At 46.7% G+C, this 27,500-nt stretch overlaps 1 protein-coding gene across 3 annotated transcripts in view; it reads left to right on the top strand.

Annotated features, from left to right (window-relative positions):
* The window catches only part of LOC112240733 (actin filament-associated protein 1-like 1), a 59,776-nt gene that overhangs the window by 20,618 nt on the left and 11,658 nt on the right, over positions 1 to 27,500 (top strand). For 2 of the 3 annotated variants that reach the window (XM_042303325.1, XM_042303324.1), the window contains exons 2-8: positions 11,196 to 11,321; positions 14,671 to 14,754; positions 14,925 to 15,019; positions 17,015 to 17,252; positions 22,455 to 22,675; positions 22,742 to 22,921; positions 24,765 to 24,845. In XM_042303325.1, the coding sequence (XP_042159259.1) occupies positions 11,196 to 11,321; positions 14,671 to 14,754; positions 14,925 to 15,019; positions 17,015 to 17,252; positions 22,455 to 22,675; positions 22,742 to 22,921; positions 24,765 to 24,845 (1,025 nt within the window). The remainder of the gene's footprint in view (positions 1 to 11,195; positions 11,322 to 14,670; positions 14,755 to 14,924; positions 15,020 to 17,014; positions 17,253 to 22,454; positions 22,676 to 22,741; positions 22,922 to 24,764; positions 24,846 to 27,500) is intronic. The other variant, XM_042303326.1, reaches the window with a different exon arrangement.

Genomic DNA, 27,500 nt, shown 5'->3' with positions numbered 1-27,500 from the left:
TATCTACCAAGAGAATTCTCTTCGATTATAATCACAGCCGTATATATCCCCCCCCAAGCAGACACATCGATGGCTCTGAACGAACTTTATTTAACTCTCTGCAAACTGGAAACGATTTATCCGGAGGCTGCATTCATTGTAGCTGGGGATTTTAACAAGGCTAATCTGAAAACAAGACTCCCTAAATTTTATCAGCATATCGATTGCGCAACCAGGGGTGGAAAGACCCTGGATCATTGTTACTCTAACTTCCGCGACGCATATAAGGCCCTGCCCCGCCCCCTTTCGGAAAAGCTGACCACGACTCCATTTTGTTGATCCCTGCCTACAGACAGAAACTAAAACAAGAAGCTCCCACGCTGAGGTCTGTCCAACGCTGGTCCGACCAAGCTGACTCCACACTCCAAGACTGCTTCCATCACGTGGACTGGGAGATGTTTCGTATTGCGTCAGACAACAACATTGACGAATACGCTGATTCGGTGTGCGAGTTCATTAGAACGTGCGTTGAAGATGTCGTTCCCATAGCAACGATTAAAACATTCCCTAACCAGAAACCGTGGATTGATGGCAGCATTCGTGTGAAACTGAAAGCGCGAACCACTGCTTTTAATCAGGGCAAGGTGTCTGTTAACATGACTGAATACAAACAGTGCAGCTATTCCCTCCGCAAGGCTATCAAACAAGCTAAGCGCCAGTACAGAGACAAAGTAGAATCTCAATTCAACGGCTCAGACACAAGAGGCATGTGGCAGGGTCTACAGTCAATCACGGACTACAGGAAGAAACCCAGCCCAGTCACGGACCAGGATGTCTTGCTCCCAGGCAGACTAAATAACTTTTTGCCCGCTTTGAGGACAATACAGTGCCACTGACACGGCCTGCAACGAAAACATGCGGTCTCTCCTTCACTGCAGCCGAAGTGAGTAAGACATTTAAACGTGTTAACCCTCGCAAGTCTGCAGGCCCAGACGGCATCCCCAGCCGCGCCCTCAGAGCATGCGCAGACCAGCTGGCCGGTGTGTTTACGGACATATTCAACCAATCCCTATACCAGTCTGCTGTTCCCACATGCTTCAAGAGGGCCACCATTGTTCCTGTTCCCAAGAAAGCTAAGGTAACTGAGCTAAACGACTACCGCCCCGTAGCACTCACATCCGTCATCATGAAGTGCTTTGAGAGACTAGTCAAGGACCATATCACCTCCACCCTACCTGACACCCTTGACCCACTCCAATTTGCTTACCGCCCTAATAGGTCCACAGACGATGCAATCTCAACCACACTGCACACTGCCCTAACCCATCTGGACAAGAGGAATACCTATGTGAGAATGCTGTTCATCGACTACAGCTCGGCATTCAACACCATAGTACCCTCCAAGCTCGTCATCAAGCTCGAGACCCTGGGTCTCGACCCCGCCCTGTGCAACTGGGTACTGGACTTCCTGACGGGCCGCCCCCAGGTGGTGAGGGTAGGCAACAACATCTCCTCCCCGCTGATCCTCAACACTGGGGCCCCACAAGGGTGCGTTCTGAGCCCTCTCCTGTACTCCCTGTTCACCCACGACTGCGTGGCCACGCACGCCTCCAACTCAATCATCAAGTTTGCGGACGACACAACAGTGGTAGGCTTGATTACCAACAACGACGAGACGGCCTACAGGGAGGAGGTGAGGGCCCTCGGAGTGTGGTGTCAGGAAAATAACCTCACACTCAACGTCAACAAAACTAAGGAGATGATTGTGGACTTCAGGAAACAGCAGAGGGAACACCCCCATCCACATCGATGGAACAGTAGTGGAGAGGGTAGCAAGTTTTAAGTTCCTCGGCATACACATCACAGACAAACTGAATTGGTCCACTCACACAGACAGCATCGTGAGGAAGGCGCAGCAGCGCATCTTCAACCTCAGGAGGCTGAAGAAATTCGGCTTGTCACCAAAAGCACTCACAAACTTCTACAGATGCACAATCGAGAGCATCCTGGCGGGCTGTATCACCGCCTGGTATGGCAACTGCACCGCCCTCAACCGTAAGGCTCTCCAGAGGGTAGTGAGGTCTGCACAACGCATCACCGGGGGCAAACTACCTGCCCTCCAGGACACCTACACCACCCGATGCTACAGGAAGGCCATAAAGATCATCAAGGACATCAACCACCCGAGCCACTGCCTGTTCACCCCGCTGTCATCCAGAAGGCGAGGTCAGTACAGGTGCATCAAAGCTGGGACCGAGAGACTGAAAAACAGCTTCTATCTCAAGGCCATCAGACTGTTAAACAGCCACCACTAACATTGAGTGGCTACTGCCAACACACTGTCAATGACACTGACTCTACTCCAGCCACTTTAATAATGGGAATTGATGGGAAATGATGTAAATATATCACTAGCCACTTTAAACAATGCTACCTTATATAATGTTACTTACCCTACATTATTCATCTCATATGCATACATAGATACTGTACTCTATATCATCAACTGCATCCTTATGTAATACATGTATCACTAGCCACTTTAACTATGCCACTTGGTTTACATACTCATCTCATATGTATATACTGTACTCAATATCATCTACTGTATCTTGCCTATGCTGCTCTGTACCATCACTCATTCATATATCCTTATGTACATATTCTTATCCCCTTACACTGTGTATAAGACAGTAGTTATTTTTTTTTTTGGAATTGTTAGTTAGATTACTTGTTCGTTATTACTGCATTGTCGGAACTAGAAGCACAAGCATTTCGCTACACTCGCATTAACATCTGCTAACCATGTGTATGTGACAAATAAAATTTGATTTGATTTGATTTGATTTGATTTGATTTCAATGTGTTTCACTGCTGAGTCCCCCTGGTTCAGGAACTCAATGTGTCACTGCTGAGTCGCCATGCTTCAGGAACACAATGTGTTCCACTGCTGAGTCCCCCTGGTTCAGGAACTCAATGTGTTTCACTACTGAGTCCCCCTGGTTCAGGAACTCAATGTGTTTCACTGCTGAGTCCCCCTGGTTCAGGAACTCAATGTGTTTCACTGCTGAGTCCCCTGGTTCAGGAACTCAATGTGTTCCACTGCTGAGTCCCCTGGTTCAGGAACTCAATGTGTTTCACTGCTGAGTCCCCCTGGTTCAGGAACTCAATGTGTTTCACTGCTGAGTCCCCCTGGTTCAGGAACACAATGTGTTTCACTGCTGAGTCCCCCTGGTTCAGGAACTCAATGTGTTTCACATGTTTGACCCAGTGGGTTCGAACCTGGCTCGTCTGACTTTGTCTGTTTCCTAAACAGCACCCTATTCTCTACGCAGGTTACTACTTTTGACCAGGGCCATTTGTGACACAGTCTGAGTGTTTGGACATTGAGCTAAAGCCTACTCCTCAGGCCAACAAATGGTTTGGGTCTACCCAGTTTCCTTTTGATTTTAACTGACCTTATCAACATAATCAACTTTCATCACTGGAACATACAGCCTACCAATGGAAAATACAGCCTCCCACTAGGACATACAGCCTCCCACTAGGACATACAGCCTACCAATGGAACATACAGCCTCCCACTAGGACATACAGCCTCCCACTAGGACATACAGCCTCCCACTAGGACATACAGCCTCCCACTAGGACATACAGCCTCCCACTGGAACATACAGCCTACCAATGGAACATACAGCCTCCCACTAGGACATACAGCCTCCCACTAGGACATACAGCCTCCCACTAGGACATACAGCCTACCAATCGAACATACAGCCTCCCACTAGGACATACAGCCTCCCACTAGGACATACAGCCTACCAATGGAACATACAGCCTCCCACTAGGACATACAGCCTACCAATGGAACATACAGCCTCCCACTAGGACATACAGCCTACCAATGGAACATACAGCCTCCCACTAGGACATATCAAATCAAATCAAATCAAATTTTATTTGTCACATACACATGGTTAGCAGATGTTAATGCGAGTGTAGCGAAATGCTTGTGCTTCTAGTTCCGACAATGCAGTAATAAAAAGCAAGTAATCTAACTAACAATTCCAAAAAAAAACTACTGTCTTATACACAGTGTAAGGGGATAAAGAATATGTACATAAGGATATATGAATGAGTGATGGTACAGAGCAGCATAGGCAAGATACAGTAGATGATATCGAGTACAGTATATACATATGAGATAAGTATGTAAACCAAGTGGCATAGTTAAAGTGGCTAGTGATACATGTATTACATAAGGATGCAGTCGATGATATAGAGTACAGTATCAACGTATGCATATGAGATGAACAATGTAGGGTAAGTAACATTATATAAGGTAGCATTGTTTAAAGTGGCTAGTGATATATTTACATCATTTCCCATCAATTCCCATGATTAAAGTGGCTGGAGTAGAGTCAGTGTCATTGACAGTGTGTTGGCAGTAGCCACTCAATGTTAGTGGTGGCTGTTTAACAGTCTGATGGCCTTGAGATAGAAGCTGTTTTTCAGTCTCTCGGTCCCAGCTTTGATGCACCTGTACTGACCTCGCCTTCTGGATGACAGCGGGGTGAACAGGCAGTGGCTCGGGTGGTTGATGTCCTTGATGATCTTTATGGCCTTCCTGTAGCATCGGGTGGTGTAGGTGTCCTGGAGGGCAGGTAGTTTGCCCCCGGTGATGCGTTGTGCAGACCTCACTACCCTCTGGAGAGCCTTACGGTTGAGGGCGGTGCAGTTGCCATACCAGGCGGTGATACAGCCCGCCAGGATGCTCTCGATTGTGCATCTGTAGAAGTTTGTGAGTGCTTTTGGTGACAAGCCGAATTTCTTCAGCCTCCTGAGGTTGAAGAGGCGCTGCTGCGCCTTCCTCACGATGCTGTCTGTGTGAGTGGACCAATTCAGTTTGTCTGTGATGTGTATGCCGAGGAACTTAAAACTTGCTACCCTCTCCACTACTGTTCCATCGATGTGGATAGGGGGTGTTCCCTCTGCTGTTTCCTGAAGTCCACAATCATCTCCTTAGTTTTGTTGACGTTGAGTGTGAGGTTGTTTTCCTGACACCACACTCCGAGGGCCCTCACCTCCTCCCTGTAGGCCGTCTCGTCGTTGTTGGTAATCAAGCCTACCACTGTTGTATCGTCCGCAAACTTGATGATTGAGTTGGAGGCGTGCGTGGCCACGCAGTCGTGGGTGAACAGGGAGTACAGGAGAGGGCTCAGAACGCACCCTTGTGGGGCCCCAGTGTTGAGGATCAGCGGGGAGGAGATGTTGTTGCCTACCCTCACCACCTGGGGGCGGCCCGTCAGGAAGTCCAGTACCCAGTTGCACAGGGCGGGGTCGAGACCCAGGGTCTCGAGCTTGATGACGAGCTTGGAGGGTACTATGGTGTTGAATGCCGAGCTGTAGTCGATGAACAGCATTCTCACATAGGTATTCCTCTTGTCCAGATGGGTTAGGGCAGTGTGCAGTGTGGTTGAGATTGCATCGTCTGTGGACCTATTTGGGCGGTAAGCAAATTGGAGTGGGTCAAGGGTGTCAGGTAGGGTGGAGGTGATATGGTCCTTGACTAGTCTCTCAAAGCACTTCATGATGACGGATGTGAGTGCTACGGGCGGTAGTCGTTTAGCTCAGTTACCTTAGCTTTCTTGGGAACAGGAACAATGGTGGCCCTCTTGAAGCATGTGGGAACAGCAGACTGGTATAGGGATTGATTGAATATGTCCGTAAACACACCGGCCAGCTGGTCTGCGCATGCTCTGAGGGCGCGGCTGGGGATGCCGTCTGGGCCTGCAGCCTTGCGAGGGTTAACACGTTTAAATGTCTTACTCACTTCGGCTGCAGTGAAGGAGAGACCGCATGTTTCCGTTGCAGGCCGTGTCAGTGGCACTGTATTGTCCTCAAAGCGGGCAAAAAGTTATTTAGTCTGCCTGGGAGCAAGACATCCTGGTCCGTGACTGGGCTGGGTTTCTTCCTGTAGTCCGTGATTGACTGTAGACCCTGCCACATACCTCTTGTGTCTGAGCCGTTGAATTGAGATTCTACTTTGTCTCTGTACTGGCGCTTAGCTTGTTTGATAGCCTTGCGGAGGGAATAGCTGCACTGTTTGTATTCAGTCAAGTTACCAGACACCTTGCCCTGATTAAAAGCAGTGGTTCGTGCCTTCAGTTTCACACGAATGCTGCCATCAATCCAAGGTTTCTGGTTAGGGAATGTTTTAATCGTTGCTATGGGAACGACATCTTCAACGCACGTTCTAATGAACTCGCACACCGTATCAGCGTATTCGTCAATGTTGTTGTCTGACGCAATACGAAACATCTCCCAGTCCACGTGATGGAAGCAGTCTTGGAGTGTGGAGTCAGCTTGGTCAGACCAGCGTTGGACAGACCTCAGCGTGGGAGCTTCTTGTTTTAGTTTCTGTCTGTAGGCAGGGATCAACAAAATGGAGTCATGGTCAGCTTTTCCGAAAGGGGGGCGGGGCAGGGCCTTATATGCATCAGCCTCCCACTAGGACATACAGCCTACCAATGGAACATACAGCCTCCCACTAGGACATACAGCCTCCCACTAGGACATACAGCCTCCCACTAGGACATACAGCCTCCCACTAGGACATACAGCCTCCCAATGGACATACAGCCTTCCAATGGAACATACAGCCTCCCACTAGGACATACAGCCTCCCACTAGGACATACAGCCTCCCACTAGGACATACAGCCTCCCACTAGGACATACAGCCTCCCACTAGGACATACAGCCTACCAATGGAACATACAGCCTCCCACTAGGACATACAGCCTCCCACTAGGACATACAGCCTCCCACTAGGACATACAGCCTCCCACTAGGACATACAGCCTCCCACTAGGACATACAGCCTCCCACTAGGACATACAGCCTCCCAATGGAACATACAGCCTCCCACTAGGACATACAGCCTCCCACTAGGACATACAGCCTCCCACTAGGACATACAGCCTCCCACTAGGACATACAGCCTCCCACTAGGACATACAGCCTCCCACTAGGACATACAGCCTCCCAATGGAACATACAGCCTCCCACTAGGACATACAGCCTCCCACTAGGACATACAGCCTCCCACTAGGACATACAGCCTCCCACTAGGACATACAGCCTCCCACTAGGACATACAGCCTCCCACTGATCAACTGGTAATTCATTCAAAACCTCCCAATGGAACATAGAAGACTGAATGCTGGCATACAGCCTTAACATGTCTGACTAGGACAGACAGACTGAATGCAGCCTCCCACTTATCACTGTTTCATTCAAAACCTGTGTGTGACTGAATGCTGGTGTGTAGTTAACATGTCTGATAGGTAGAAGACTGAATGCTGGCGTGTAGTTATCATGTTTGCTATGTGTGTGACTGAATGCTGGTGTGTAGTTAACATGTCTGATAGGTAGAAGACTGAATGCTGGCGTGTAGTTATCATGTCTGATAGGTAGAAGACTGAATGCTGGCGTGTAGTTATCATGTCTGATAGGTAGAAGACTGAATGCTGGCGTGTAGTTATCATGTTTGCTATGTGTGTGACTGAATGCTGGTGTGTAGTTAACATGTCTGATAGGTAGAAGACTGAATGCTGGCGTGTAGTTATCATGTTTGCTAGGTGTGACTGAATGCTGGCGTGTAGTTATCATGTTTGCTAGGTAGTGACTGAATGCTGGCGTGTAGTTATCATGTTTGCTATGTGTGTGACTGAATGCTGGCGTGTAGTTATCATGTTTGCTATGTGTGTGACTGAATGCTGGCGTGTAGTTATCATGTCTGATAGGTAGAAGACTGAATGCTGGCGTGTAGTTATCATGTTTGCTATGTGTGTGACTGAATGCTGGTGTGTAGTTAACATGTCTGATAGGTAGAAGACTGAATGCTGGCATGTAGTTAACATGTCTGCTATATGTCTGTCCCCTAGTGAGTTTATTCTGAGTGCTGGACATCTCCCAGCATGCGTCCCAAATGGTTCCCTATTTCCTTAGTGCACTCCTTTCTACTAGGACCAATAGGACTCAGAAGTAGTGCCCTACTTTCTACCAGGACCAATAGGACTCAGAAGTAGTGCACTACTTTCTACCAGGACCAATAGGACTCAGAAGTAGTGCCCTACTTTCTACCAGGACCAATAGGACTCAGAGGTAGTGCACTACTTTCTACCAGGACCAATAGGACTCAAAAGTAGTGCACTACTTTCTACCAGGATCAACCGGACTCAGAGGTAATGCACTATGTAAGGGACAGTGTGTCATTTTTATTTTGTTTATTTATTTGACCTTTTTTTATCCAGACAAGTCAGTTAAGAACACATTCTTATTTATAATGATGGCCTAGGAACAGTGGGTTAATAACTGCCTTGTTCAGGGGCAGAACGACAGATTTTTAACTTGTCAGCTCGGGGATAACCTTTCAGTTACTAGTCTAACGCTCTAACCACTAGGCTACCTGCCTCCCCCTCCAACCACTATTTGGGACGCAGAGAGAGTAATCATGATATAATCACTAATGTCGACCAGAGAGAACTGACCGGCCGTGTGTGTGTGTGAACAGTGTTGCTTCCTAACTTTCCTGATGTGGTCCTCCAATGGGCTTAACAACCCACTGTCAGACAACTACATCATACAGAGAACTGACAGAGAACAACTGGTCAGAGAGTGTGTGGGCATGTGTGTGTGTGTGTGTGGGGGGGCATGCGTCTGTGCAAATATAACATCTATCTTCTCTACCCATCCGGTTATCTTCCATCTTTATGAAACATGGAGATCCTCACACACCATCTGAGTAGCTGTCACATGAAATCAATTTAGACACAGACACAGCCTATTATTATACTGTGTGTGAGGAGAGAGGAGACCATAGGAGAGGGAGAGAGGAGATCATAGGAGAGTGGAGAGAAGAGATCATAGGAGAGGGGAGGGAGGAGACCATAGGAGAGGGGAGAAAGGAGACCATAGGAGAGTGGAGAGAAGAGATCATAGGAGAGGGGAGGGAGGAGACCATAGGAGAGTGGAGAAAGGAGACCATAGGAGAGGGAGAGAGGAGACCATGGGAGAGAGGGGAGAGATTAGACCATAGGAGAGAGAGAGAGGACCATAGGAGAGGGAGAGAGGAGACCATAGGAGAGGGAGAGAGAGGAGACCATAGGAGAGGGAGAGAGGAGATCATAGGAGAGGGGAGAGAGGAGACCATAGGAGAGTGGAGAGAAGAGATCATAGGAGAGAGAGAGAGAGGAGACCATAGGAGAGTGGAGAGAAGAGATCATAGGAGAGGGAGAGAGAGGAGACCATAGGAGAGGGAGAGAGGAGACCATAGGAGAGGTAGAGAGGAGACCATAGGAAAGGGGAGAGAGGAGACCATAGGAGAGGGGAGAAAGGAGACCATAGGAGAGGGAGAGAGGAGACCATAGGAGAGGGGAGAGAGGAGACCATAGGAGAGGGAGAGAGGAGACCATAGAAGAGGGAGAGAGGAGACCATAGGAGAGGGGCGAGAGGATACCATAGGAGAGGGAGCGAGAGGAGATCATAGGAGAGGGAGAGAGAGGAGACCATAGGAGAGGGAGAGAGAGGAGACCATAGGAGAGGGAGAGAGGAGACCATGGGAGAGAGGGGAGAGATTAGACCATAGGAGAGGGGGAGAGAGGAGATCATAGGAGAGGGGGAGAGAGGAGACCATAGGAGAGGGAGAGAGGAGACCATAGGAGAGGGGAGAGAGGAGACCATGGGAGAGGAAGAGAGGAGACAATAGGAGAGGGAGAGAGGAGACCATAGGAGAGGGAGAGAGGAGACCATAGGAGATGGAGAGAGGAGACCATAGGAGAGGGGGAGAGAGACCATAGGAGAGGGGAGAGAGGAGGCCATAGGAGAGGGGGAGAGAGGAGACCATAGGAGAGGGAGAGCGGAGACCATAGGAGAGGGAGAGAGGAGACCATAGGAGAGGGAGAGAGGAGACCATAGGAGAGGGAGAGAGGAGACCATAGGAGATGGAGAGAGGAGACCATAGGGGGGGGGGAGAGTAGACCATAGGAGAGGGGGAGAGAGGAGACCATAGGAGAGGGGGGAGAGGAGACCATAGGAGAGGGGAGAGAGGACACCATAGGAGAGGGAGAGAGGAGACCATAGGAAAGGGGGAGAGGAGTCCATAGGAGAAGGGGAGAGTAGACCATAGGAGAGGGAGAGAGGAGACCATAGGAAAGGGGGAGAGGAGTCCATAGGAGAGACAGAGCAGAGAGAAGGATGAGGTAGATTACGAGAGAGAAGGATGAGGTAGATTACGAGAGAGAAGGATGAGGTAGATTACGAGAGAGAAGGATGAGGTAGATTACGAGAGAGAAGGATGAGGTAGATTACGAGAGAGAGAGAGAGAGAGAGAGAGAGACAGAGAGAGACAGAGAGAGAGAGGTAGGGTTGTCCAATGAGCTCATGGTTAGTCCAGGTCACTGTGTCTGTAGGTTCACAGACAGACAGACCTGCTCTCAGGAGAATACACCTGCATGCAGAGCTGTAGGTTTATTTCCATTGTGTTCTGAAAACAGGGAGCGGTCTAGTCCCATGTGAATAATATACTCCTGAAAGCTGACTGGGCTTTCAAATCACATCACGTTGTATTGGTCACATACACATATTTAGCAGAAGTTAATGCGGGTATAGCAAAATGCTTGTGTTCACCATGATGGTATGTTTCTACGTACTGGACATATGGAAGGGTTTTACGGCGTTTCCCCTATCCCTTAGAGAGACAGAGATCCCTTAGAGAGACAGAGATCCCTTAGAGAGACAGAGATCCCTTAGAGAGACAGAGATCCCTTAGAGAGACAGAGATCCCTTAGAGAGACAGAGATCCCTTAGAGAGACAGAGATCCCTTAGAGAGACAGAGATCCCTTAGAGAGACAGAGATACCTTAGAGAGACAGAGATCCATTAGAGAGACAGAGATCCCTTAGAGAGACACAGAGGCAGGAAGGGAGGGAGGCAGAGATGGACCAGAGAGAGACAGAGAGGCATAAAGGGAGGGGGGCAGAGATGGATCAGAGAGAGACACAGAGGCATGGATATGCGTGCCTGTGTTTGTTGACAGTAACAAAGAGAGAGTTGTCACTCACCCAGCGGTTGTTTACTCTGGGTCGATTGACCTCTGTCCTCTCCCTCCCTGACCTTTAACCTATGATCTCTAACCTCTGACCTCTTCCTTAGCGATGGAGGTCCTGGTGACGGAGCTCAACGTTCTGCTGAAGCTGCTGGACCACGAGACTCTGAGCACTCCAACTGAGGAGAAGAAGACCTCTGTTAGGAACCTTCTGAAACATCTACAGCCCACAGGTAGGAGCCTACAGACAGACAGCTACAGCCCACAGGTAGGAGCCTACAGACAGACAGCTACAGCCCACAGGTAGGAGACTACAGACAGACAGCTACAGCCCACAGGTAGGAGACTACAGACAGACAGCTACAGCCCACAGGTAGGAGACTACAGACAGACAGCTACAGTCCACAGGTAGGAGACTACAGACAAACAGCTGCAGCCCACATATAGGAAACTACAGACAGACAGACACCTACAGCCCACAGGTAGGAGACTACAGACAGACAGCTAAATCAAATCAAATCAAATCAAATTTATTTATATAGCCCTTCGTACATCAGCTGATATCTCAAAGTGCTGTACAGAAACCCAGCCTAAAACCCCAAACAGCAAGCAATGCAGGTGTAGAAGCACGGTGGCTAGGAAAAACTCCCTAGAAAGGCCAAAACCTAGGAAGAAACCTAGAGAGGAACCAGGCTATGTGGGGTGGCCAGTCCTCTTCTGGCTGTGCCGGGTGGAGATTATAACAGAACATGGCCAAGATGTTCAAATGTTCATACATCGATGGAACCAGCAAGTTTTAAGTTCCTCGGCATACACATCACAGACAAAGAACTGGTCCACTCACACAGACAACTGAGGAAGGCGCAGCAGCGCCTCTTCAGATGGAGGCTGGGGTCACCAAAAGTCACTCAAACTTCTACAGATGTAGCATCCTGGGGGCTGGTCACCGCCTGGTATGGGCTGCACAGCCCTCAACCGTAAGGCTCTCCAGAGGGTAGTGAGGTCTGAGAACGCATCACCGGGGGCAAACTAGCCCTCCAGGACACCTACACCACCCGATGACAGGAAGGCCATAAAGATCATCAAGGACATCAACCACCCGAGCCACTGCCTGTTCACCCCGCTGCCATCCAGAAGGCGAGGTCAGTACAGGTGCATCAAAGCTGGGACCGAGAGACTGAAAAACAGCTTCTATCTCAGGCCATCAGACTGTTAAACAGCCACCACTAACATTGAGTGGCTACTGCCAATCTGTCAATGACACTGACTCCCCAGCCACCTTAATCATGGGCCAAAATGATGTAAATATATCACTAGCCACTTTAAACAATGCTACCTTATATAATGTTACTTACCCTACATTGTTCATCTCATATGCATACGTTGATACTGTACTCTATATCATCGACTGCATCCTTATGTAATACATGTATCACTAGCCACTTTAACTATGCCACTTGGTTTACATACTTATCTCATATGTATATACTGTACTCGATATCATCTACTGTATCTTGCCTATGCTGCTCTGTACCATCACTCATTCATATATCCTTATGTACATATTCTTTATCCCCTTACACTGTGTATGACAGTAGTTTTTTTTGGAATTGTTAGTTAGATTACTTGCTCGTTATTACTGCATTGTCGGAACTAGAAGCACAAGCATTTCGCTACACTCGCATTAACATCTGCTAACCATGTGTATGTGACAAATAAAATTTGATTTGATTTGATTTTCAAATGTTCATAAATGACCAGCATGGTCGTATAATAATAAGGCAGAACAGTTGAAACTGGAGCAGCAGCACGGTCAGATGGACTGGGGACAGCAAGGAGTCATCATGTCAGGTAGTCCTGGGGCATGGTCCTAGGGCTCAGGTCCTCCGAGAGAGAGAAAAAAAGAGAGAATTAGAGAGAGCATATGTGGGGTGGCCAGTCCTCTTCTGGCTGTGCCGGGTGGAGATTATAACAGAACATGGCCAAGATGTTCAAATGTTCATAAATGATCAGCATGTTCGAATAATAAGAAGGCAGAACAGTTGAAACTGGAGCAGCAGCACGGCCAGGTGGACTGGGGACAGCAGGGACGGCATGAGAGAGCCCCAGTAAGCCAGTGACTCAGCCCCTGTAATAGCTACACCCCACAGGTAGAAAACTACAGACAGACAGTCACCTACAGCCCACAGGTAGGAGACTACAGACAGACAGACAGACAGCTTCACCCCACAGGTAGGAAAACTACAGACAGACAGACACCTACAGCCCACAGGTGGGAGAGTACAGACAGACATACACCTACAGCCCACAGGTAGGAGACAACAGACAGACAGACAGACAGCTACAGCCCACAGGTAGGAAACTATAGACAGACAGACAGCTACAGCCCACAGGTAGCAGACAACAGACAGACAGACACCTACAGCCCACAGGTAGCAGACAACAGACAGACAGACAGCTACAGCACACAGTTAGGAAACAACAGACAGACAGACAGCTACAGCCCACAGGTAGCAGACAAGCAGAGGTATACTGTAGATCAGAACTCGATTCAAATACTATTTGAAATCATTAAAATACTTTTTAGTGTTTGCTTTAGTCTGCCAGAGTTCCAGGTGGAAGACGGCAAACTCATTCAAGCACAGATAGATGGTTGAAATGATTTCAAATAGTAACTGAACCCAGGTCTGGTACAGACAGGGGTAGGAACAGACACACAGTCAACAGATACAGATGAAGTGAACCAGGTCTGGGACAGACAGGTACAGACAGGTAGGAACAGACAGACAGATACAGATGAAGTGACCCAGGTCTGGGACAGACAGGTACAGACCGGTAGGAACAGACAGACAGTCAACAGATACAGATGAAGTGACCCAGGTCTGGGACAGACAGGTATAGACAGGTAGGAACAGACAGACAGATACAGATGAAGTGACCCAGGTCTGGGACAGACAGTTATAGACAGGTAGCAACAGACAGACAGATACAGATGAAGTGACCCAGGTCTGGGACAGACAAGTACAGACAGGTAGGAACAGACAGACAGTCAACAGATACAGATGAAGTGACCCAGGTCTGGGACAGACAGTTATAGACAGGTAGGAACAGACAGACAGATACAGATGAAGTGACCCAGGTCTGGGACAGACAGGTACAGACAGGTAGGAACAGACAGACAGTCAACAGATACAGATGAAGTGATTCAGGTCTGGGACAGACAGTTATAGACAGGTAGGAACAGACAGACAGATACAGATGAAGTGACCCAGGTCTGGGACAGACAGTTATAGACAGGTAGGAACAGACAGACAGATACAGATGAAGTGACCCAGGTCTGGGACAGACAGTTATAGACAGGTAGGAACAGACAGACAGATACAGATGAAGTGACCCAGGTCTGGGACAGACAGGTACAGACAGGTAGGAACAGACAGACAGATACAGATGAAGTGACCCAGGTCTGGGACAGACAGGTACAGACAGGTAGGAACAGACAGACAGTCAACAGATACATCACAGATCTAACAACATGAGCTGGTTATGAAAGTGTGTTTAATTGTTTAGTTTTCTTTCCCCCAGCGACAGGACCAGACTACTTGTATATGAACCAATCAATCTACAGGCAAGGCACCAGCTTTGTGGAATCCCTATTCGAGACCCTTGGTGAGTTTGGTTCTTGGAGCGATACTAACTTTATTTGAACAGGCAGGGCATTAAAGATTTTCCAGCAGTTTCGCCTTGCACATAGACTACTTTCAGGTTGAGCAGCCACCTTACTTCAAGTTGTAAAATCCCAAACGTTCTCTTTAACTGTCTTCTACCTCACTGTCCAGACTGTGACATGGGGGAGCTGAAAGACATGACAAAGGACCAGAAGCAGGACACACACACTGACACACACAGACATGACACAACAGCCTTAAAACAGGTGAGCTACACACAACACACATGTTACCATTCCTGTGTGTTCATGTTTTTCTGTGTGTCTATGAAACAGAGAGGTGACAGAGAGGTGTGGCAGTAAGAGGAGATGACAGAGAGGTGTGGCAGTAAGAGGAGATGACAGAGAGGTGTGGCAGTAAGAGGAGATGACAGAGAGGTGTGGCAGTAAGAGGAGATGACAGAGAGGTGTGGCAGTAAGAGGAGATGACAGAGAGGTGTGGCAGTAAGAGGAGATGACAGAGAGGTGTGGCAGTAAGAGGAGGTGACAGAGAGGTGTGGCAGTAAGAGGAGATGACAGAGAGGTGTGGCAGTAAGAGGAGATGACAGAGAGGTGTGGCAGTAAGAGGAGATGACAGAGAGGTGTGACAGTAAGATGAGATGACAGAGAGGTGTGGCAGTAAGAGAAGATGACAGAGAGGTGTGGCAGTAAGAGGAGAGATGACAGAGAGGTGTGGCAGTAAGAGGAGATGACAGAGAGGTGTGGCAGTAAGAGGAGATGACAGAGAGGTGCAGTAAGAGGAGATGACAGAGAGGTGTGGGTAAGAGAAGATGACAGAGAGGTGTGGCAGTAAGAGGAGGTGACAGAGAGGTGTGGCAGTAAGAGGAGGTGACAGAGAGGTGTGACAGTAAGATGAGATGACAGAGAGGTGTGGCAGTAAGAGGAGATGACAGAGAGGTGTGGAACTTCTATAAGTTTAATGTTTACTGTTCATTTTTTTTGTATATTTCACTTTTGTATATGATCTACTTCACTTGCTTTGGCAATGTTAACATACGTTTCCCATGCCAATAAAGCCCCTTGAATTGAATTGGTTCTGGACTGTCTCTCTCTCTCTCTCTCTCTCTCTCTCTCTCTCTCTCTCTCTCTCTCTCTCTCTCTCTCTCTCTCTCTCTCTCTCTCTCTCTCTCTCTCTCTCTCTCTCTCTCTCTCTCTCTCTCTCTCTCTCTCTCTCTCTCTCTCTCTCTCTCTCTCTCTCTCTCGCTGCAGGGCAGTTATAACAAGACTGTCCCTCAAGCTGTCAGTCACTATCAGCACATCAGTCTCCTCTGAGACCTGCTACAGCTCCCCAGTGAGAGATAGAGACACAAAGAGAGAGATACAGAGAAAGACATTGATGGGCAGAGGACTTTCTGTGCACACATGCTTGTCTCTGTTGATCTATCTTCGGGAGTTAGATGATCCCCCACACTGCTCTCTGTCTACTGTTAGATGAACCCCCCTAGTATTAGATGATCCCACTCCAGAACCATAGAGTTAGATGATCGTCCATGGTGTTAGATGATCCTCTATGGTGTTAGATGATCCCATAGTGTTAGATGATCCTCCATAGTGTTAGATGATCATCCATGGTGTTAGATGATCCTCCATAGTGTTAGATGATCCTCCATAGTGTTAGATGATCCTCCATGGTGTTAGATGATCCTCCATAGTGTTAGATGATCCTCCATAGTGTTAGATGATCCTTCATATTGTTAGATGATCATCCATGGTGTTAGATGATCCTCCATGGTGTTAGATGATCCTCCATAGTGTTAGATGATCCTCCATAGTGTTAGATGATCCTTCATATTGTTAGATGTTCCTCCATAGTGTTAGATGATCCTCCATAGTTTTAGATGAACCTCCATGGTGTTAGATGATCCTCCATAGTGTTAGGTGATCCTCCATGGTGTTAGATGATCCTCCATAGTGTTAGATGATCCTCCACAGTGTTAGATGATCCTCCATAGTGTTAGATGATCCCCTCATAGTGCTCTCAGAGCTCATCCGTCAAGCTGGTGTGGAGCGTCTCCTGTCTAGTCCCATTCTACACATATTTACCAACTGACCTAGCTTTGCACAATGTTTGTGTGGTGTGTGTATGTATGTGTGTGCATGCGTGCGAGGGATTAATCTATATATAAATATATATATATATGGTTACATGTTGGTGTGTGATATGTAATATAAGTGCAGTATCTGTGTTTACCTATCCTATAGAGCAGTCCAGACTCCTCTCCCCCCCGCTCATCAGAGACCCCTCCTCCCCTGCCCACCACCCCCCATCCTGAGGCTTACTATGAAGAGGCAGTACCTCTCAGCCCTGGAAAGCAGCCAGAGTACATCACCACACGTGGGAGCTCCAGCCCTCCTAACTCCATAGAGGATGGTTACTATGAGGATGCAGACAACAACTCTCCTTCTACCTGCATCAACGGAAGGCAACGCAAAAACTCCTGTGAGTCAAACGTTGTAGAAAACATATCCTACAGTACCACAACGAGACCAGGTACATAGCTTCTGGTCTGTGTGGATACAACTCCTTTTTCAGGGTGACATTGACGTTCTGTTCTTGGTCAGAAACATGTGCAGACGTACAGAATGTGTGTGTGTGTGTATCTTTTCTACAATCAAGAGTGAACTTCTGAGCTATAATTCACACAAAAAAAAGCGAGAAACGTGTTAACATTTCACTCCTAAAGATATTTTGAAGAAGTTTCATCCCTTAACACAGACAACAACTCTGTCTAACTGTAGTTTCTTCTGGTTGGTCTCAGTCTAACTGTAGTTTCTTCTGATTGGTCTCAGTCTAGCTGTAGTTTATTGGTCTCAGTCTAGCTGTAGTTTATTGGTCTCAGTCTAACTGTAGTTTCTTCTGATTGGTCTCAGTCTAGCTGTAGTGTATTGGTCTCAGTCTAGCTGTAGTTTCTTCTGATTGGTCTCAGTCTAGCTGTAGTTTATTGGTCTCAGTCTAGCTGTAGTTTCTTCTGATTGGTCTCAGTCTAGCTGTAGTTTCTTCTGGTTGGTCTCAGTCTAGCTGTAGTTTCTTCTGATTGGTCTCAGTCTAGCTGTAGTTTCTTCTGATTGGTCTCAGTCTAGCTGTAGTTTATTGGTCTCAGTCTAACTGTAGTTTCTTCTGGTTGGTCTCAGTCTAGCTGTAGTTTATTGGTCTCAGTCTAACTGTAGTTTCTTCTGATTGGTCTCAGTCTAGCTGTAGTTTATTGGTCTCAGTCTAACTGTAGTTTCTTCTGGTTGGTCTCAGTCTAGCTGTAGTTTATTGGTCTCAGTCTAACTGTAGTTTCTTCTGATTGGTCTCAGTCTAGCTGTAGTTTATTGGTCTCAGTCTAACTGTAGTTTCTTCTGATTGGTCTCAGTCTAGCTGTAGTTTATTGGTTTCTCAGTCTAACTGTAGTTTCAGTCTAGCTGTAGTTTATTGGTCTCAGTCTAACTGTAGTTTCTTCTGGTTGGTCTCAGTCTAGCTGTAGTTTATTGGTCTCAGTCTAACTGTAGTTTCTTCTGATTGGTCTCAGTCTAGCTGTAGTTTATTGGTCTCAGTCTAACTATAGTTCACTCTTGTCGTGTGTGCTCCCTCTCTGGCCTCTAGGTCACCAGGCTGCTCGTTTATGGTGCACACTACTCACCAGACACTCACCTGGACTCCATCACCTCCTTGTTTATATGTCACTCCCTTTGGTTTCTTCCCCAGTCGTCATTGTTTCTGTGTCAGTTCTGTTGTTTGTGTTTCTTATTTTTGTATTATGTTGTTTTTATTTATTAAAACACTCACTCCCTGAACTTGCTTCCTGACTCTCAGCGCACATTGTAACAGAATGATGACTCAACAAAAGGAAGTATCAGGGAGTGTTTCTTTTTTTGGGGGGGGTGATGTTGGGTCCGGGTGTTGGAGCAGAGCTACCTGGGAGGCCTCAGCCGGTTTGTAGGCTCCCATGCCTCAGTGGTTTGGATAGGCTGCCATGTCTAAGCTGGATGAACAGATTCCTGTGCCTCAGCCGAGACAACCGGGGAGGTCTCAGCTGGATAGGCTCCCATGCCTAAGCTGGATGAACAGATTCCCATGCCTCAGCCGAGACAACCGGGGAGGTCTCAGCTGGATAGGCTGCCATGCCTAAGCTGGATGAACAGATTCCTGTGCCTCAGCCGAGACAACCGGGGAGGTCTCAGCTGGATAGGCTGCCATGCCTAAGCTGGATGAACAGATTCCTGTGCCTCAGCCGAGACAACCGGGAGGTCTCAGCTGGATAGGCTCCCATGCCTAAACTGGATGAACAGATTCCGTGCCTCAGCCGAGACAACCGGGAGGTCTCAGCTGGAGAGGCTGCCATGCCTAAGCTGGATGAACAGATTCCTGTGCCTCAGCCGAGACAACCGGGAGGTCTCAGCTGGATAAGTTCCCATGCCTAAGCTGGATGAACAGATTCCCGTGCCTCAGCCGAGACAACCGGGAGGTCTCAGCTGGATAGGCTCCCATGCCTAAGCTGGATGAACAGATTCCCGTGACTCAGCCGAGACGACCGGGGAGGTCTCAGCTGGATAGGCTCCCATGCCTAAGCTGGATGAACAGATTCCCGTGCCTCAGCCGAGACAACCGGGGAGGTCTCAGCTGGATAGGCTCCCATGCCTAAGCCGGTTCATCAGGTTTCTGCGCCTCAGCCGGAGGCGACCGGTCCGCTCCGAATCTCCGGATCGTCCCTGTGGTTGGCATCCTGTGGCTGAAGCCGAACACTCCGGGAAGGGGCTACTGTCATGTATGCTTTCTCTCCGGCGCTCTAGGTCATCATGCTCCCGTGCCTTAGCCGGACTGACAGGTTCCTGCCTTAGCATAGGTGACCGGTCCGTGCCTGATCACCGGGATCGTCATATTGGTTGGCGTCCTGTGGCGTCCTGCGGCTGGAGCCTCGCTGGAGTGTCGGAGAGGGGGTACTGTCAAGTGTGCTCCCTCTCCGGCCTCTAGGTCATTTGTTTTGTCACCAGCGTTACGCGCATTTGCGCGTAATTACACTCACCCGGACTCTTCTTCCCCAGTCGTCATTGTTTCTGTTTCTGTGTCACTTCTGCGCATTGTTCGTGTTTCTTATTTTTGTATTAAGTTGTATTTATTTATTAAATCACTCACTCCCTGAACTTTCTTCCTGACTCTCAGCGCACATCGTTACAATTCTGATTGGTCTCAGTCTAACTGTAGTTTACTCTGATTGGTCTCAGTCTAACTGTAGTTTACTCTGATTGGTCTCACTCTAACTGTAGTTTACTCTGATTGGTCTCAGTCTAACTGTAGTTTACTCTGATTGGTCTCAGTCTAACTGTAGTTTACTCTGATTGGTCTCACTCTAACTGTAGTTTATTGGTCTCAGTCTAACTGTAGTTTATTCTGATTGGTCTCAGTCTAACAGGCTGACTACACCGCTCACGTCTCGTGCGCGAGCGTTGCAAAATACATTAAGAAATCTATATTATTCAATTATTGCACCCATACTGCTTGCGCGCACCAACGAGCATCTGCATTGCCAAGGGCTAAAATAGAAGTCAGTTCTAGTTGTTACGCAGATCGCACTGCATGTCCTGCCTCTCCCATCTCCTCATTGGTTTATGGATGCAGGTACCCACGTGCCACCTCCTCATTGGTTATACCCACGTGGGTGACTGAAAGACGAACGAGGTCAGTGGCGGTAATGCACCTAATTTATGAAAGTTGCCAATAGCATTATAAAGTCCAGAGAAGAAAAGGCCTGGAAGGAGGAGAGATGATTAGAAACGATTTGGTTGACCGTTTTATATGTGGATTAATTGTCGGAGTAGAGGACCTTGTGCATTTCAGGTAAAATAACAACTCAATGTTCATATGCCATGACAAATTAGCTAGCAACAGCAAGCTATCTGAATTGGACAAATTAGCTAGCAAGTGCAAGCTAACTAGCTAAATTGCCATACATGTTTAATGCTTTTCGACCTGTCTCCAGAATTAATGTCATTGGTTCAGAATTTGTTGTGATCACGACACGCAGGTTAATATATCAAGTTTGGTGTGGGGGGACAAAATAAATGTATGCACAATGGCGCACGCGCGCAACCAGTTTGGGTTCTGTGTAACTGTAGTTTATTCGTCTCAGTCTAACTGTAGTTTAATCTGTAGTTTCTTCTGATTGGTCTCAGTCCAACTGTAGTTTCTTGGTCTCAGTCTAACTGTAGTTTCTTCTGATTGGTCTCAGTCTAACTGAAGTTTCTTCTGATTGGTCTCAGTCTAAGTGTAGTTTATTGGTCTCAGTCTAACTGTAGTTTCTTCTGATCGGGCTCAGTCTAACTGTAGTTTATTGGTCTCAGTCTAACTGTAGTTTCTTCTGATTTGGTCTCAGTCTAACTGAAGATTCTTCTGATTGGTCTCAGTCTAACTGTAGTTTATTGGTCTCAGTCTAACTGAAGTTTCTTCTGATTGGTCTCAGTCTAGCTGTAGTTTATTGGTCTCAGTCTAACTGTAGTTTCTTCTGATTTGGTCTCAGTCTAACTGAGGATTCTTCTGATCGGGCTCAGTCTAACTGCAATTTATTGGTCTCAGTCTAACTGTAGTTTAATTTGATTGGTCTCACTCTAACTGTAGTTTCTTCTGATTGGTCTCAGTCTATGTAGTTTATTGGTCTCAGTCAAACTGTAGTTTCTTCTGATTTGGTCTCAGTCTAACTGAAGATTATTCTGATTGGGCTCAGTCTAACTGTAGTTTATTGGTCTCAGTCTGTAGTTTAATCTGATTGGTCTCAGTCTAACTGTGCTTTATTCTGATTGGTCTCAGTCTAACTGGAGATTATTCTGATCGGGCTCAGTCTAACTGTAGTTTATTGGTCTCAGTCTGTAGTTTCTTCTGATTGGTCTCGGTCTAAATCAAATCAAATATTATTGATCACATACACATGGTTAGCAGATGTTAATGCGAGTGTAGCGAAATGCTTGTGCTTCTAGTTCCAACAGTGCAGTAATATTTAACAAGTATTCTAACAGTTCCCCAACAACTACCTAATACACACTCATCTAAAGGGATGGAATAAGAATATGTCCATGTAAATATATGGTTGAGCGATGGCCAAACGGCATAGGCAAGATGCAATGAATAGTATAAGATGGAGTAGATACATATGAGATGAGTAATGTATGATAGGTAAACATTATTAAGGTGGCATTATTTAAAGTGACTAGTGAGTCTCTATGTAGGCAGCAGCCTCTGAGTTAGTGATTGCTGTTTAGCAGTCTGATGGCCTTGAGATGGAAGCTGTTTTTCAGTCTCTCGGTCCCTGCTTTGATGCACCTGTACTGACCTCGACATTCTGGATGGTAGCGGGGTGAACAGGCCGTGGCTCAGGTGGTTCTTGTCCTTGATGATCGTTTTGGCCTTCCTGTGACATCGGGAGCTGTAGGTGTCCTGGAAGGCAGGAAGTTTGCCCCCGGTGATGTGTTGTGCAGACCACACCACCCTCTGGAGAGCCTTGCTGTTGAGGGCGGTGCCGTAACAAGCGGTGATACGGCCCGACAGGATGCTCTCAATTGTGCATCTGTAAAAGTTTGTCAGGGTTTTAGGTGACAAGCCAACTACTAACTGTAGTTTCTTCTGATTGGTCTCAGTCTAACTGTAGTTTCTTGGTATTGCTCCCCCCAGGCAATGACTCTGATGCTCTGAGTAGTTCCTATGAGTCGTATGAGGAAGATGAAGAGGAAAGGGGAGCAGGGCCAAGGTCCAGGCTGACCCACCAGTGGCCTAGTGATGAGAGCTCCATGCTCCCCGCCAGGGACTGTAGGATCTGTGCCTTCCTGCTGCGAAAGAAACGCTTCGGACAGTGGGCTAAGCAACTGACTGTCATACGGGACAACAGGCTACAGGTACACACACACACACACACACACACACACACACACAATCCTTAACCCCTGTGTTCTTTCCTCCAGTGCTATAAGAGCTCTAAGGACGTGTCCCCATATTTTGACCTGCCCTTGCTCCAGTGCACTGTGGTCTACACCCCTAAAGACGGACGCAGGAAGAGACATGAGCTGAGGTTCACTCCACCCAGTGGAGAGGCTCTGGTCTTGGCTGTGCAGAGCAGGGAGCAGGCACACAGGTGGCTCAGGGTGAGGACAAAACACACACAACACACAAATGCATGCACCTTTAGGCAACCTGCTAAATGACTACAGACCCGTAGCACTCACGTTCGTAGGCATGAAGTGCTTTGAAAGGTTGGTAATGGCTCAACCAAATAGATCCACAGATGATGCAATCTCTATTGCACTCCACACTGCCCTTTCCCACCTGGACAAAAGGATCACTTATGTGAGAATGCTATTCATTGACTACAGCTTAGCGTTCAACACCATAGTACCCTCAAAGCTCATCACTAAGCTAAGGATCCTGGGACTAAACACCTCCCTCTAAAACTGGATCCTGGACTTCCTGTGGGCCGCCCCCAGGTGGTGAGGGTAGGTAGCAACACATCTGCCATGTTGATCCTCAACACTGGAGCTCCCCAAGGGTGCATGCTCAGTCCCCTCCTGTACTCCCAGTTCACCCACGACTGCATGGCCAGGCACGACTCCAACACCATCATGAAGTTTGCAGACGACACAACAGTTGTAGGCCTGATCACAGACAACGACGAGACAGCCTCTATAGGGAGGAGGTCAGAAACCTGGCCGGGTGGTGCCAGAATAACAACCTATCCCTCAATGTAACCAAGACAAAGGAGATGAACGTGGACTACAGGAAAAAGAGGACCGAGCACGCCCCCATTCTCATCGACGGGGCTGTAGTGGAGCAGGTTGAGAGCTTCAACAAGTTCCTTGGTGTCCACATCAACAACAAACTAGAGTGGTCCAAACACACCAAGACAGTCGTGAAGAGGGCACGACAAAGCCTATTCCCCCCAGGAAACTAAAAAGATTTGTCATGGGTACCGAGATCCTCAAAAGTTTCTACAGCTGCAACATCGAGAGCATCCTGACTGGTTGCATCACTGCCTGGTACGGCAATTGCTCGGCCTCTGACCGCAAGGCACTACAGAGGCTAATGCATACGGCCCAGCACATCACTGGGGCTAAGCTGCCTGCCATCCAGGACCTCTACACCAGGCGGTGTCAGAGGAAAGCCCTAAAAATGGTCAAAGACCCCAGGCACCCCAGTCATAGACTGTTCTCTCTACTACCGCATGGCAAGCGGTACCGGAGTGCCAAGTCTAGGACAAAAAGGCTTCTCAACAGTTTTTACCCCCAAACCATAAGACTCCTGAACAGGCAATTAAATGGCTACCCGGACTATTTGCATTGTGTGACCCCCCAAACCCCTCTTTTTTACGCTGCTGCTACTCTCTGTTTATCATATATGCATAGTGACTTTAACTATACATTCATGTACATACTACCTCGATTGGGCTGACCAACCAGTGCTCCCGCACATTGGCTAACCGGGCTATCTGTATTGTGTCCCACCACCCGCCAACCCCTCTTTTTACACTTCTGCTGTTCTCTGTTCATCATATATGCATAGTCACTTTAACCATATCTACATACTACCTCAATCAGCCTGACTAACTGGTGTCTGTATATAGCCTCGCTACTTTTATAGCCTCGCTACTGTATACAGCCTGTGTTTTTACTGTTGTTTTATTTCTTTACCTGCCTATTGTTCACCTAATACATTTCTTGCGCTATTGGTTAGAGCCTGTAAGTAAGCATTTCACTGTAACCTGTTGTATTTGGCGCACGTGACAAATCAATTTTGATTTGATTTGACCTATGCAAACACACATTCTGTCACACACATACTTTCCCTTTCCCTTCCTTATCTGTGTGTGTGTGTGTGTGTGTGTGTGTGTGTGTGTGTGTGTGTGTGTGTGTGTGTGTGTGTGTGTGTGTGTGTGTGTGTGTGTGTGTGTGTGTGTGTGTGTGTGTGTGTGTGTGTGTGTGTGTGTGTTCTCAGGTGGTCCATAAAGTTAGTCAGGGAAAAGGACCAGAGGAGCCCACTTCTCCCATGATGCCCAGAAAGACTGAGCTGGACAAGGTGTGTGTGTGTTGTACACTAGAGTCAGTGTGTGTTGTACACTAGAGTCAGTGTGTATAACACTAGAGTCAGTGTGTGTTGTACACTAGAGTCAGTGTGTGTTGTACACTAGAGTCAGTGTGTATAACACTAGAGTCAGTGTGTGTTGTACACTAGAGTCAGTGTGTGTTGTACACTAGAGTCATTGTGTATAACACTAGAGTCAGTGTGTGTTGTACACTAGAGTCATTGTGTATAACACTAGAGTCAGTGTGTGTTGTACACTAGTCAGTGTGTATAACACTAGAGTCAGTGTGTGTTGTACACTAGAGTCAGTGTGTGTTGTACACTAGAGTCATTGTGTATAACACTAGAGTCAGTGTGTGTTGTACACTAGTCAGTGTGTATAACACTAGAGTCAGTGTGTGTTGTACACTAGAGTCAGTGTGTGTTGTACACTAGAGTCATTGTGTATAACACTAGAGTCAGTGTGTGTTGTACACTAGAGTCATTGTGTATAACACTAGAGTCAGTGTGTGTTTTACACTAGAGTCATTGTGTATAACACTAGAGTCAGTGTGTGTTGTACACTAGTCAGTGTGTATAACACTAGAGTCAGTGTGTGTTGTACACTAGAGTCAGTGTGTGTTGTACACTAGAGTCAGTGTGTGTTGTACACTAGTCAGTGTGTATAACACTAGAGTCAGTGTGTGTTGTACACTAGTCAGTGTGTATAACACTAGAGTCAGTGTGTGTTGTACACTAGAGTCAGTGTGTGTTGTACACTAGAGTCAGTGTGTGTTGTACACTAGTCAGTGTGTATAACACTAGAGTCAGTGTGTGTTGTACACTAGTCAGTGTGTATAACACTAGAGTCAGTGTGTGTTGTACACTAGAGTCAGTGTGTGTTGTACACTAGTCAGTGTGTATAACACTAGAGTCAGTGTGTGTTGTACACTAGAGTCAGTGTGTGTTGTACACTAGAGTCATTGTGTATAACACTAGAGTCAGTGTGTGTTGTACACTAGAGTCAGTGTGTGTTGTACACTAGAGTCAGTGTGTGTTGTACACTAGAGTCAGTGTGTGTTACAATAGAGTCAGTGTGTGTAATAATAGAGTCAGGGAGGGGTTACAATAGAGTCAGTGTGTGTAAAACTAGAGTCCGTGTGTGTTACACTAGAGTCTGTGAGGGGTTACAATACAGTCAGTGTGTGTAAAACTAGTCAGTGAGAGGTTATATTAGAGTCAGTGTGTGTTAAACCCAATAGAACCCATAGCCTAAACACAGAACAACAGAATAATAACAGAACAACAGAATAACAACAGAACAACAACAGAAGAACAGACCAAAATAATATTTTAGAAAAACAGAACAACAGAATAACTCGGAACACAGAAATATAAAAGAACAACAGAATAACAACAGAACATAATAACAGAATAATAACAGAACAACATAATAACAGAATAATAACAGAACAAAATAATAATAACAGAACAGAATTACCGAATAATCACAGAACAACATAATAACAAAAGAACAACATAATAATTACAGAACAACAGACTAACAACAGAACAACACAGAACAGAATAACTTCTAATGGATCAAATCCCGTTAACGGGATCGATTTGACAACATCCGGTGAAATGGCAGAGAGCCAAATTAAAATTCAATTATTAGAAATATTTCATTTTAATACAATCACAAGTGCAATACACCAAAATGAAGCTTAACTTCTTGTTAATCCAGCCACCATGTCAGATTTCAAAAAGGCTTTAAGGTGAAAGCAAACCATGATATTATCTGAGGACAGCACCCCATCAAACAAATACATGACAGTCATATTTAAACCCGCCAGGCGCGACACAAAACTCAGAAATAACGATATAATTCATGCCTCACCTTTGAAGATCTTCTTCCTTTGGCACTCCAATATGTCCCATAAACATCACAAATGGTCATTTTGTTCGATTAATTCCGTCGATATCTCCCCAAAATGTCAATTTATTTGGCGCGTTTGATTCAGAAAAACACCGGTTCCAAATCACCCAACATGACATCAAATCATCTAATAAATTACCTGTAATCTTGGTCCAAACATTTCAAACAACTTTCCCAATCCAACTTTAGATATTTTAAAATGTAAATATTCGCTAAAATTTAAGACAGGATAAACTGTTCAAAAGCGGATAAAATGAAAGTGGAGCGAGCGCCCAAACGAGAGAGTCCACTTGGCTATACTCCCAGAAAGGAAAGGGCTACTTCTTCATTACTCAAAGGAAAAACATCAATCAATTTCCAAACACTGTTGACATCTAGTGGATGCCATAGGAACTGCAAGAATATTTCTATTAAAATGGGCTTGCCATAGAAAACTAATGGAAAACATATTGACCTCAAAAAACATTTTCCCTGGATGGATTGTGCTCGGGGTTTCACCTGCCAAATCAGTTCTGTTATACTCACAGACATTATTCAAACACTTTTAGAAACTTCAGAATGTTTCCTATCCGAATCTACTACTCATATGCATATCCTAGCTTCTGGGCCTGAGTAGCAGGCATATTACTTTGGGCACGCTTGTCATCCGGACGTGAAAATACTGCCCCCTATCACAGAGAGGACAACAAAAAACAGAATACTAACAGAACAGAATACTAACAGAACAGAAT

The sequence above is a fragment of the Oncorhynchus tshawytscha genome, linkage group LG21 (assembly GCF_018296145.1).
Source record: "Oncorhynchus tshawytscha isolate Ot180627B linkage group LG21, Otsh_v2.0, whole genome shotgun sequence".
Lineage (NCBI taxonomy): Eukaryota > Metazoa > Chordata > Actinopteri > Salmoniformes > Salmonidae > Oncorhynchus > Oncorhynchus tshawytscha.
This window is presented reverse-complemented; position numbering and strand designations above follow the sequence as displayed.